Consider the following 13,700-nt stretch of genomic DNA (forward strand, 5'->3'; position numbering starts at 1 on the left):
GGAGTATGAAACTTGTTTATACAAGCGGATGTTCATTGGAATTATAAGTTGGTCTTAGGTGATAAAAAGGATAGGATACAGGTGCCTCTGGTGAGACACATGTGCCGGACAAGTTTACCATATGTAATGAATAATCTATCCTCAGCATGGTTACATGGTGTTTAGCCTCAAAGTTAGCTTTAAGCCGTGTGGCTTGTATGGATGGGAATGAGGATTGAGTATGGGCTAGGATACATGAAAGTAGTAATGGGTAAGTTGTCTAGGGTTGGAATGCGTGACTTAGTCAGTTTGAGTCATGCGTCGACATGTTGTTAATAGCAAAATAAGACGGACGTCTTAGTATCTTAACCCTAAGGTGAATCACAGTGGTTCACTTTAAGGAATAAGACCCCTAAGTTTTTTGCACAATAAATGGCACGAAAGAGCTCGGGGATGGATGAAGAGTGTTCCAAGCGAGGCATAGTTCTATTTTTAGTATAGTTGCTTATGCATTAGATAGATGATGACGTAAGGTTATGTGTAGGCATGTAGGTTGCCATCTGACACACACACGAATGAACTACATGGATCGAGTATGGCATGAAGTCCAGGTAAGTATTGCGTTCATACTCTTCTAGAGTTTTTGTTAAATAAATGAATAGGAAAATGAAACGCTTTTCTTTAAAATGAAAACAAAAGGTTTTCTCTACGAAACACATTTTACGAAAAAGAAAGCTAAGCATAAGTTTTCAAGTATAAGTATGTAACGACCCTCCTTGGCAGCCCCTTTTCACGCACTCAAAGTACGTATGTGTATGCATGTGGATGGATGCTATAAGCAGTACGTATTGTATGTATGTTCATGAAAGGAGATGAACCGAAGTTTTAAAAGATGCAAATGAAAGAAAACTACTTTTAAAATGACTTTTACGAAAAGAAAGAAAACTATTTTTTTTAAATGACTTTATGAACGAAATGAACTGAAGAACTATAAGAAATGTAAGAACTGTAAGAACTAAATGAAAGAACTGTAAGAACTAAATGAAAGAACTGTAAGAACTAAATGAAAGAACTGTAAGAACTATAAGGACTGAACGGACTGTAAAGGAACAAAAGGACTGTAAAGGAATGAAGGGACTAAATGCATGATGTATGAAAATACGTAACGGCCACATGAACGGAAAATGAAAAGGTACCAAAGGACTAAACTGGGCAGATTGCAATGCCGGGTAAGTATTGCAATGCCAGGTAAGTAGTACTGGTATTGCACCCAGTGCTGCACCCTGACGGAATGGATTCCCAACCCGTGGTCACGGGCGAAATTAGGTCCAAAAGACCTCTAACCCCAACACACAGGGCGCAACAGGGTGCAACAGCCAAGGAAAGCGATAAGAAATAATGTATGCATGTTAAGAAAGAATGCATGTATGTACGTATGCATGAATGAATGTAAGAAAGGTAATATGCATGAAAAGACTATTTAAGAAATGAAGGCAGTGAGGCTTGGGGAACTGTTTAAAGAAAGAAAATATTTTAAAAGAAAAACCCCATCTCGCAGCGTTTTTAAAACGAACTGCATGTCTATGCATGATAAATATATGATATGTATGGAGTAATGAATGCATGACTGAAAATCTATGTTAATATATGTTAATTGTATGAAGTAATGCTTACGAGTCATCGACTTATTTTAGTTTTTATATGTGCCCTCCTAGGGACAAGATTAGTATGACGCGTCAGGATGGGCACAGCCCAAAGGGAAAGCACAAAAGTCTAGACAAGATATTTTGTACGAGAAACTTTAAATATAAAATTTATGTTTTCCGTTGTAACCTTTTTAATAAAGAAAACAAGTTTTATTTATAAATATGGAGTCTTTTGTATCCTGGCATAAAAGGAAAAGAAATTTTCAAAAGGAACCGTAATTCTCGTCTATTTTTATTAAAATCATTTTCTAAATGACCGACCACAAGGACGGGCGTTACACGTTGTGAGTTAGGAGAAATTCACAGTAAATAAAATTGGCATGCTCCAGATTGAACTTTAACAGTGCTCGCCACCACAAGGTGCAACAACATATCAGAATCCACCAGGCGTTCAGGTGGAGCTGGGCAGGGTCCAACCCGAGGTGGTGCAAGAATTCAGAAACTGGGTGAGGGAAAGGCAGTTTCAACCCATAGGAGAACATGATGAGGAAGAGGGCGATACACAATTTCGAGCCATCAACACTGACGGCCCTCTCGCAAGGCGTCAGGGCCTTAAAGGCCACTGTGTTGGGAATGCGATAAGTCGAGACCAGCGATTGGAGGAATTTAGGGGAGGCCTCTGAATGCCAAAAGCAGTTAGCATAACCCAGCTCTGAGACGTCTACCTTAAGACGGCTCTTGAAACTCATAGGTTTGACAAATCTCTAGGTGACTATCTGGAGAGTAGGAGCGCAGTGAGAAGTAGAGAGTAGGGGAAGGCGAAGAAAGAATGAATCAAATGGGAAGATAGTAGCAAGAGTATGGCAAAAGTTATGTGAGTGACAATTAGTACTCACTACGCACGAGGTATAGAAGGAAAGAGCTATTTAAAGCCCCGCGCATGCAACACAGCCACAAAAGAAAGAAAATGTCTAATAGCTATCATTGCGAAAAAGATGGAACGATCGTCATCAGGTACCAGATCAAATCCGCATTAGGAATGACAAAGGGAGGGCCGAGGTCTGACACATGGAATAATCAGACGGCAAGTATTCTCGCTTAGCCAGTCGAATAGAAGCTACAAGTGGCAACATTAGGTAGAGACAGGAAAATTCCCATCGGCCTAATCCGATGAGAATTGATGGGGTAACTGTTGGAGGTATTTTTCTAATGGCCTTAAGCCCATGAGGACTAGCCCAAATCAGGTATCAGAACTATCCCCCATACCCTAAGGGGCCCGAAAAGCTAGGTACATGCCCACAGATTCCCTCAGTGACTCGACCAGGACCTGCGACCCATGTAAAACAGGCATATGGATCTAGGTCAGGATGGGACATTATGTGGGGAGCTTGGAAGGCCAAACCAGCGAAAAAGGAAGGAAGCACACCAAAGGGAAGGGACTGGACCGCAGAACAACACCAAGAAATCACGCTATATTAAATGAACTCACTTGTAAATCATGCCACATTAATTACTTTATCCAGAGGGTCACGCAGCATTAAAGGAAGCATGGCGGAGGGGACTCCGAGAGGACATCCCTCCACCCAAGCCACAGGATATGATTGTCTGACCTTGGGGACTTGATATAAAAGGACCCCTGGCCATCAGGTAAAGGGATCAAATTCTAAGCTAAGAGTTTACTTGCTATATTCTCACTTCTCATATCACTCGAGGGTTATCGCTGATTTAGGCATCGGAAGCTCCCCAAGCTACCCTAGGACCACCCTTTGCCAACTCTATGTGTGTGTGTGTGTGTGTGTGTGTGTGTGTGTGACTATAGGCATACGAGATTGAAGACCTGGACTGCCGAGAGCTCAACCCTTAGGTGTACAAAACATGTTGACAACACATACTCTACCATTTACATTTAATTTAAGTAATTAGATAACATTTTTTAAATACCTAAGTTGCAAAGCATGAATAATCTACGTACAATGAAATTATTTGATATTTATTAATCATATATAAAATGTATGACATTATTAATAATTATGCATACTAAAAAGTAAAATCTAAGTTAGTAAGTAGTAACTATCAACATCATATATATAATTATAGTTAAATATTTTTTTAATGAGTTAGTTACATGATCTATATTAATATTTCACTTAATTTTAATTTAATTAACTCAAATAAATTTTTATTAATTTATTTAAAAAAATGAAACAAAATAATAAAATAATTAAACCGGACCAACCGGATCCAGGGAACAAGCACACTTAGAGAGCGCAATACACCGGAGAGTTGTAAGCTACATTCGGGAAGGATGAATTGCTCCCGAAAAGGAATCTATTGATTGATTTACACTTTTAAGTATACCAACAAATCAAGTTAGGGATTGCAAAAATTTGGATACAATAGTTTCTTCGTTTCACTTCCATTTTGAATCAATAAGATACAATAATTGTTTCAACAAGTCAAATAAAACTAAATTGTAAAGTCATGTAGGAACATCGGATACAATAATAGTATAATACCTTGATAGTTACGAGATAGGGATAAACTTCTACGAGATTCTAAACCCTAAGTTGTGTAACATCAATATGCAAAAGAATCAAAGATCTACTCTTTTGGGATATTTGGGGAATGGAATAACATCTCTAATATATTCTCAATGCCGGTGGTGAAGAGAAGCATGCATTCGAAACCAGGACCAAAACCACAATGTTTTTCCGTTCCATAATGTGGCATGTTGCGGTCAAGGTACCACTCATATGGCTTAAGAGGCAGCCCCATGTCTTGTATTCTACAATAAAAAGGGAACAAAACAGTGAGAAAATAAAATGTTAGTAGCTTTGGCATTTCTGCATGTCGTAAAGTGACAAAATAATATAAAGCACAAAAAGTTGCAACCCCTATGATGAAGATGCAAGAAGAGCTATTCGTAATACTACTAAAAGGGCTAAGCGTGCCGAGGCTAGGAGGGTGGCATTGGTGTGCATGCATGGCTCAGGTGATGGGATGTTGAGTGTCCAAAACGAGAGCAACTAGAGAAATTTCAAGTGTTGGCCAATTCCTTGATTTTAGGGATTGGATGACAAGATGACAAATCCGTTAATTTTAGGGAGTGGGCGCCGACCATATGTCCTTTCATTTAGGGATTTATTTATTTTAATTTGTTTAAGTTTATTTCCTTTATTTTAGGCGTTTGATTTTATTTCCTTAAACTTAGGAGTTGATGTATGTTAAGATCTAGATCTAGTGTGGCCAAAACCTTATAGGACTACTATATATCATTTTTGGCCATTGCATTATTCATTATTATTATTATGTTTTCTTCAATGAATGAGAATTTTCTCTTTCAAATCTCTAGAGAGTTAAGTGCTAGCCTGAGTTAGTTTTAATTTTCACCAACAAACCAACTTGGATCTTTGTGTTGCATTGATGTAACCCTAGATCTAATCACCCAACACGCCATAATCACTTAAGTGAGAATGAGTCTTCCATCAATTGCTGCTTTCCTTGAGAGTATCCAACCCAAGGAGAGGAAACAATGGCCTATTGACAACCAACTCATAAGGAGCGGATTGAGAACATTGAAGCCGCTTTGGAGGCACAACAAACCGCCACCAATGAAAGGATTGGAAGGATAGAGAAGGTGCTCCACCAATTAGTAGATTAAAGGAGGAATGGAGATGGAAGGTGCCATAAAAGAAGATCCCATAGTCCTGAGGGTTCTGTTGGATCTAGAAGAAGCCAACGTCGAGAGAGGGTGGATGACTCGGATTCATCTACTCGAGATTCCTCAAGCCCTAATGAGGAATCAACTGGGCAAAGTGAAGGAGAAGAAGGGAACCATGGTGAGAGGAGAGGAGCACGTAGGGCGGAAGTTCACAAACCAAAGATGGACTTTCCAAAGTTCAATTGTGATGACCTGAGCACGTGGGTTAGCAGAGCCGAGTAATACTTTGAACACAATCACATGGAGGGCTATGCTAAAGTGTCCTATACCGCTTACTTCATTGAGGGGGAGGTTACCCAATGGTTGTAATGGATGAGGAAAACCTAGGAGGCTCAAATGAGGGAGTTGAAGTGGAAGAAGTTTGTCAATGAACTTTTGAGGAGGTTCGGGCCAACCAAATACATGGACTACCGTGAGACTCTCTCAAAGATCAAGCAAACTAGATCTTTAAGAGATTATCAAAAGGAGTTTCAGTACTTGTCCACTAGAGCACATGAGTGGTTGGAGAAGGCCCTCATTGGGACCTTTGTGGGCAGCTTGAAGAGTGAGTTGGCAATGAAAGTGAAGCTTAAAAAACCAAAGACTCTGATGCAAGTTTTGGAGATTGCACAGATTAAGGAAGATCAACTTCAAGATCTAAAGAAGAGTAGCTGGTTTGAAGTAAGAAAACCACCCCCAATGGTTTCCGAGAGTGGTACAAACAAGACTTTTGGCAAGAACTTCTCACTAGGAGGTACTAGTGGAGGTGCATCAAGTGGATCCAAGCCCTTACTCACGGGGGTGAAGAGGCCATCTTGGAAAGAGATGAAACGAAGAAGAGAGAATGGGCTCTACTTCAATTGCAATGAGAGATTCACTATGGGCCACAAATGCAAAGCCAAACAAATCTTTCTAATAGAGATAGAGTCCGAGGAAGAGGAAGATGTAGAGGAGGAAGAGTAAGGGCAAAAGGAGCAAGATCAATAAGAGGCCGAGGGGGAGACCCTTATATTTCTATTTATGCTTTGGCAGGTGTTACCGGGGCTAGAACGATGAGAACATAAGCACACATTCGCAAGATGGAGGTAACGGTTATTGTGGATAATGGTTCGTCTCTAAACTTCATCAACTCTAAAGTGGCCAAGAGCTTGGGGTTGCCTATGACTTCTATCACTCCATTTGATGTCAATGTAGCTAGTGAGGAGAAGTTGATGTGTAGAGAAGTATATAAAAATGTATGTTTGAAAATACAAGACCTTGAGATTGTGGTAGATTTGTATTCTTTGCCTATTGTTGGGTTGGATGTGGTGTTGGGTGTGCAATGGTTAGAGGAGTTTGGGAAGATCGTGTCAGATTATAAAAAAATGACTATGAAGTTTATGATGGGGGACAAATGGGTGACCATGAGAATGAGTGAAAAAGGGGGATGTAAGGCCGTGACGCCTAGTGAGATGGAGAAGATCTTGAGGCAGAGGAGCCATGTTTTGCTATCACATTGGCCTCCCAACCGAGTGGCTTGAGTGAAGGGCATGAAGTGGAAGATGGAGGTTTGGAGAGGGAGTTAGGGGTTGAGGTGCCTAGGGATTTGAAAGAGTTGTTGGGGAGGTTTTCTAAAGTGATGGAGGACCCGAAGACACTTCCACCCTCAAGGGAATTTGATCATCGCATTCCTTTGAAGGAGGAGGCCAAGCTGGTTAATGTGGCTCCCTACCGATATGCTTACTACCAAAAGACTAAGATCGAAAAGCAAGTCAATGAGATGTTAGCTAATGGTCTCATCTGGCCAAGCACTAGCCCATTCTCAAGTTTGGTTCCCTTAGTGAAGAAGAAGAATGGCACATGAAGATTTTGCACCTACTATCGAGCCTTGAATGAGGCTACTATCAAGGATCAATTTCCAATTCCAACCATTGATGACATGTTAGATGAGTTTGGAAGTTCTATGTTTTTCTCCAAACTTGATCTAAGGGCCAGATACTATCTAATAAGGGTGCATGAAGGGGACATTCACAAGACAGCTTTCCAAACTCACAATGGCCTCTTTGAATACTTGGTTATGCCGTTTGGTCTATGCAATGCTCCTTCAATTTTTCATACATGCATGAACCAAATCTTTAAGCTGTACTTGATGAGGTATGTGTTGGTATTTTTTGATGATATTCTTGTGTACTCAAAGACATGGGAGGATCATTTGGGGCACTTGGAGATTGTTTTGGGGTTGCTACTTAACAACTCTTTCTACATTAAGTTGTCCAAGTGTGCATTCAGCCAAAGGGAGATTGAGTGCTTGGGGCATTTGATCTCACATGAGGGGGTCAAGGTGGATGCAAGGAAGGTGGAAACTATGGTGGCTTGGCCTAAAACGAAGACCATCACCAAATTGAGGGGCTTTCTAGGGCTCACAGGTTATTATAGAAAGTTCATTAAGGATTATGCTTCTATTGTAAGACCACTCACCAACATGCTCAAAAAGAATAATTTTGATTAAAGTGAAGAGGCGGAGAAGGCATTTGAAACTTTGAAGAAAGCCATGACAACTACACCAGTACTTGCTATGCCTAATTTTGAGAAGGCATTTGAGCTACACATGGATGTAAGTAATGTGGAAGTAGAGGCTATTTTGACATAAGACGGGAGGCCACTAGCCTTCATTAGCAAGGCTCTAGGTGTTCAAAAGAAATGGTGGAGTGTGTATGCATGGGAGATGCTTGCCATCATGGAGACCGTGAGGGTGTGGAGGTCTTATTTTTTGGGAAGGAAGCTCTCGATAGTCATAGATCAACAACCATTAAAGTATCTTTTGGAATAAAGAATCACCACTCCAGATCAACAAATGTGGGTATCTAAACTACTTGGTTTTGAATTTGAATTGGTGTATAGGCCGGGTAGGGAGAATCGGATGGCCGATGCCCTATCAAGGAGGGAAGATGGTGAGGTATTGGAGGCCCTCTTGGGTCCTTCATGGAGAGTTTGGGATAAGATTAGAGATGGAATAAAAAATAATCTAAGGTGTAAGGAGGTGATGGAGAAGCTAGATTCTAAGGAGGTAAAAAATTATGAGATGAATGATGGGCTTTTAAAATATAAGGGGAGAGTGGTGGTGCCGAGTGTGTGGGAGCTTAGAATGAAGATCTTGAGACACTTTCATGATACCAAGGAAGGGGGACACTCAGGGATGTACTGTACTTGGATAAGGGTGGCTAATTTGTTCTATTGGGATGGTATGAAAGGAGAGGTGAGGGAGTATGTGAGAATGTGTGACACTTGCCAAAGGGTGAAGAGTGAGAGTAGCAAGCCCAAGGGGTTGATGCAACCCTTACCACTCCCTACTCACAATTGGGAGGATATTACCATAAATTTTGTGGAGAGGTTGCCACTCTCAAATGGTTGTAATGGGGTGCTTGTGGTGGTGGACCGCTTGACCAAGTATGCACACTTCATTGCAATGGTGCATCCATACACGACCAAGACTATTGCTAAACTTTATGTGGATCAAGTAATGAAACTTTATGGGATGTCGAGAAGTATAGTAATCGATAGAGACCATGTGTTCATGAGCAATTTTTGGAGGGAGTACTTCAAGATGCATGGGAAGAGTTGGCCCGAAGTTCAACCTATCACCCCCAAACCGATGGCCAAATGAAGGTGACCAATCGAACTCTTGAGCAATACCTTAAGTGCTTTGTGCACCAATACTCGGAGATATGGGAGGAGCATTTGGCATGGGCTGAATTTTGATACAACACATGATACCACATGTCTATCAAGATGACACCATTTGAGGCACTTTATTGGGAGGTCACCACTAGTACTTGTAACCTATGAAGTGGAGAGTTCACTAAATGATTTGATGGATATGGAGCTTAGAGAGAGGGATGAAGTCTTGAAGGAACTCAAGAAAAATTTGGCACGTGCTCAAGACCAAATGAAGAAGCATTTTGACAAGGGGAGGAGTATGGAGCCCTTTGAACCGGGTGAGTAGGTCTGTCTCAAGTACCTACCAAGAGAGCACAAGGCACTATCCAAGGCAACATTGAGCAAGTTGAGGGCTAAGTATTTTGGCCCATATCAAGTGTTGGAGAAGTGCGGATAGCTTGCTTACAAGCTAGATCTATCGGTCGAGATTCACATTTATCATATTTTTCATGTCTCATGACTAAGGATGAAGTTTGGAGGTCCAACCAAGGTGGTGAGTGAGATGCCCATGGTGGATGAAGAGGGAAGAATGACAATCCAACCCAAGAAGATCATGGAATATAGGCTTGTGAGGAAGGGTGACCAAGTAAGAATCGAAGCCTTGGTTTAATGGAGGGGGCTTCCAACCAAGGATGCTACATGGGAGAGTGTTCGGGTTCTCAAGGATCAATTTTCAGATTTGGACCTTGAGGACAAGGTCAATTTTAAAGGGGGGAGAATTGATAGAGATGTAAGAAGAACCATTCATAATACTACTAGAAGGGCTAGGCATGCCAAGTCTAGGAGGGTGGCATTGGGGTGCATGCATGGCTCGAGTGACAGGGTGTTGGGCGTCCAAGACAAGAGCAACTAGAGGAGTTTCAAGTATTGGCCAATTCTTTGATTTTAGGGGTTGGATGACAAGATGACAAATCCCTTAATTGTAGGGATTTATTTATTTTAATTTGTTTAAGTTTATTTCCTAGTTTATTTCCTTTATTTTAAGTATTTGATTTTATTTCCTTAAACTTAGGAGTTGATGTATGTTAAGATCTAGATCTAGTGTGGCCAAAACCTTAGAGGACTACTATATATAATTTTCGGCCATTGCATTATTTACTATATTATTATGTTTTCTTTCAATAAATGATAATTTTCTCTTTCAAATCTCTAGAGAGTTAAGTGCTAGCCTGAGTTTGTCTTAATTTTTACCAACAAACCAATTTGAATCTTTGTGTTGTCTTGAGGTAACTCTAGATCTAATCATCCAAAATGCCATAATCACTTGAGTGAGAGTAAGGCTTCCATCACCCTGCTGAATAACCTCAGAAGCTCCCTCTTTGGTTTCCCCCTGTTAACTCTCCCACCTGAAATGTAAGGCAAATTGCCAATTTGATAATATGCAAAGAAGAAGCAAAAGTTAGAAATGATTTGTACAAGCTCCAAATAAACAAATAATATGTAAGTCTTTATAAAAAAATAAAAATAAAAAATAAAAAATAAAAAAAAGACTCTACTTTAAAAAAATGTAAAAAAAAAAATTATTCTTTATTAGTAGGACCCACTTTTTTACAAAAAAATTATATTGAGCTTATTATCTATTTAGAGTTTGTACCTAATATTACTCAAAGTTAAACCAGAACAAGTCATTGGAAGTAAAATAATAAATGCATATAATAAGACACCGTACCTTTGGTACAAGGACATCCATAGCAAATAGCGGCTTAAGGCTTCGTTTGTTTTCATAACTTTTTTCAACTAATTTTATCTCATCTCATTTAATCATTACAACTTTTTCAAATTCCTACACAAAATAAAATAAACAATTCAACTTTTTCAAATTTTAAAAAGAAAATAATATTAAAAAAATATATTCTAACATTATTTATTAAATTTTTAATTTTGATATCAATTCATCTCATCTCATTTCATCTTATCTCATCTGCAAAAATAATTGAGGCTAGAAAAATCATCATTCGGCCTTATGTAGAATGCTTTGATAGAAGTTGCTCCAGCTGATTATTTCTCCACAACATAAACAATGCGAGGTTAGAGCATTCTCATCCAGTTCCCTAAGAAATGGTTTTTCCTAAATTATAGGGTTTGTATTTGGGAAAAATCTCAAATACACGCTCCATCCCGTTTCCCATTTTAGGACTTGCTATCGGGGATGCTACAGTGGTTCCCCATCACAATCCTTTCTTTTCGGTTTCATCTTGCGCCAAAGCCCCTAGTTCGAACCTCCATCTCCTCAACCATCATTCGCCTTCCCATTCGGCAACCCCTATCTTCGTCTTCGATAAGACCCACGCACAAATACGGTCTCTCTCTCTCTCTCTCTCTCTCTCTCTCTCACACACACACGCGCGCGATGCTCGGTGCCGATTCATCTTCTTCCTAGCATACACCTTGCATGCTTCATTGTTTACATCCATCGACGCCGTGCTTTATCTATGCTTTTCCCCTCTGATTATTCTATGATTTATTGATGCTGAGTCATACTTTCGATTTTGTTGGGTCTGATTTTACACCTTCCAAATGACTTGTGATTTACCCATTTCGGTGTTATGCTACTTGAACCTATAGCACCATGTTTACCGAATCTAATGCAATAATTTTAAAGACAAACCCTTCAAGTTTTGAAGAGAGGTAGCGTTTGTTGTGGCCAATGCTAGTGCTCTAAACTAGGACTTGGCTTGAAGAGGAAGAAAATAGACCAAGAAAAAGGCGGAAAGGACTAGAAAGGGATCGCCTTCACTTTTGGACTTCTTCTCTTCAGAGAGCTAGGTCATCCTCAACCTCTCCTTACTTCCATTTTTACTATTGTATAAGACTAAAGTGAGTTGTGAAAGATTATAAAATCACCAAGTATAATAGATTTTATTTTTAAAAGATATGTAATCGTAGGCTGTGTAAATCTCAAACCTTCTATATTTATTTATATTTTTAACAATAATAATTGTATTAAATAATGCTATTTGACCATATAAAACTTACCGTTTAGATTATTCTCTTGACAATAATACCACCATGTAGTGTCAAGTGATTTATTAAAAAAATTAAAAACACAAATAGAAAATGGTAGAAGAAACTTAAAATTTCAATCTTTTTCTTATTTGTGTTTTTAGACATCTTTTTATTTTTATTTTAAATATATTTTTGTTTTTATTTTTCAAAATAGCTCAATAATAATACTTGTTTTAAAATAGCCAACAACGTGGGTTTGCCAAATAAAAAAGAAAAAGAAAAAATAGCCAACAACATGGGTTTGAAGAATAGAAGTGTGGGGTTCAGCGAATCGATCGAGAGCTCATACCAAGTGCCTTCAAAAGCCCGGCCCAGATCTGTCGAACAATCGAAGTTCCCCTATATACTTTCTTCCCAAAACCCTAACCCTAGATTTCTTTATATCTACGTCAGTTGCAGACGAACTCTTAGCGGCCGAAGCTCTCTCTAGCAATCAGCCATGGGTAATTACTAAATCTGACCTCAAATATCTCTCTGAAAAAATCCCTTTTTTGTTATGGTTTGTATGCTTTGTTGGTTTTCTAATCTCTGATTCTTTTGTTTTTTGGTTTTATTCTTCAGGTAAGGTGCACGGATCTCTGGCTCGGGCTGGAAAAGTGAGAGGCCAAACTCCCAAAGTGGCCAAGCAGGACAAGAAGAAGAAACCCCGTGGACGCGCCCACAAGCGCATGCAATACAATCGCCGATTCGTCACCGCCGGTTTGTCTCTCATTCTCATATTTATTTCTCAAGTGTAGATCTTTAAACTAGCTAGTTAGTATGAATTTTCAGTCTTGATACTCTTTTTTAACATATTGGTCTTGCAACAGCCTGGATATAATGTTTAGGTTTCGAGACATAGGTGATTTGGGAGGTTTTTTTCATTATGATTCTGACTGGGAAAAATTCGTTTTTTCGGATGATTGTAGTGGTTGGATTCGGCAAGAAGAGGGGACCCAACTCGTCGGAGAAGTGATGCAATTCTTTGAGAGGATGAGGAGCTCTTTAGGTTAAAGATTTTTTTTTTTTTTTTTTCCTTTCATCTTTTGGTGGATGAATTTAATTCTGGTGTTGTCTGCTGGATTGTCATTATGTTGGGATTTCTCTTATATGGTGGTTAATTAACCTGGAGATGATATTGTTTTACCCGTGGGTGCTGTCTTTTTTAAATTTATTGTTCATTTGATGATGTTAAGATGTTGGACTTGGTAGTTGTAATATTGATAAAGAGATAGTACAGGGTAGATATAGAAGGATGAGGCCTCGTTTGGTTAGGATGACGAGAGTTGAATAAAAATTGTTAGAATTTAATTTTTTAATATTATTTTTATTTTAGAATTTGAAAAATTAAATTGTTTATTATTATTATTAGTATTATTATTATTATTATTATTATTTGAATTTAAAAAAATTGTAATGATTAGATTGATGGGATAAAGATGATTTGTTTTCACAAATCAGCCAGAATGAACAGTGGTAATTTTGTTCTCAATATGAAATGAATGGCCAGGTGTTACACCTTTGCATTTGAAGTGGCCAAGTGACCACTTCATTGCAAGTTCGTGGGTTATGTAACAACTCAAAAAAATCTTCAAGCCACATTCGAGCTTCTATTTCAAAATGTCTTAGTTAATATTACAATTTGAGCTTTACTTGAATTTTGGTAGCATGACACAAGTCTCAATAACTTCTCC

At 39.0% G+C, this 13,700-nt stretch overlaps 1 protein-coding gene across 1 annotated transcript; it reads left to right on the forward strand.

Moving 5' to 3' along the window:
- Window positions 1-12,279: 12,279 nt before the first annotated feature.
- LOC122306903 (40S ribosomal protein S30) lies at window positions 12,280-13,152 on the forward strand. Its single transcript, XM_043119467.1, has 3 exons — window positions 12,280-12,470; window positions 12,589-12,726; window positions 12,936-13,152. The coding sequence occupies exons 1-3, from the start codon at window positions 12,467-12,469 to the stop codon at window positions 12,980-12,982; spliced, it is 189 nt and encodes a 62-aa protein (XP_042975401.1). The 5' UTR covers window positions 12,280-12,466; the 3' UTR covers window positions 12,983-13,152.
- The last annotated feature ends 548 nt before the right edge of the window (window positions 13,153-13,700 follow it).

The sequence above is a fragment of the Carya illinoinensis genome, chromosome 4, assembly GCF_018687715.1.
Source record: "Carya illinoinensis cultivar Pawnee chromosome 4, C.illinoinensisPawnee_v1, whole genome shotgun sequence".
NCBI classification, from domain to species: Eukaryota; Viridiplantae; Streptophyta; class Magnoliopsida; order Fagales; family Juglandaceae; genus Carya; species Carya illinoinensis.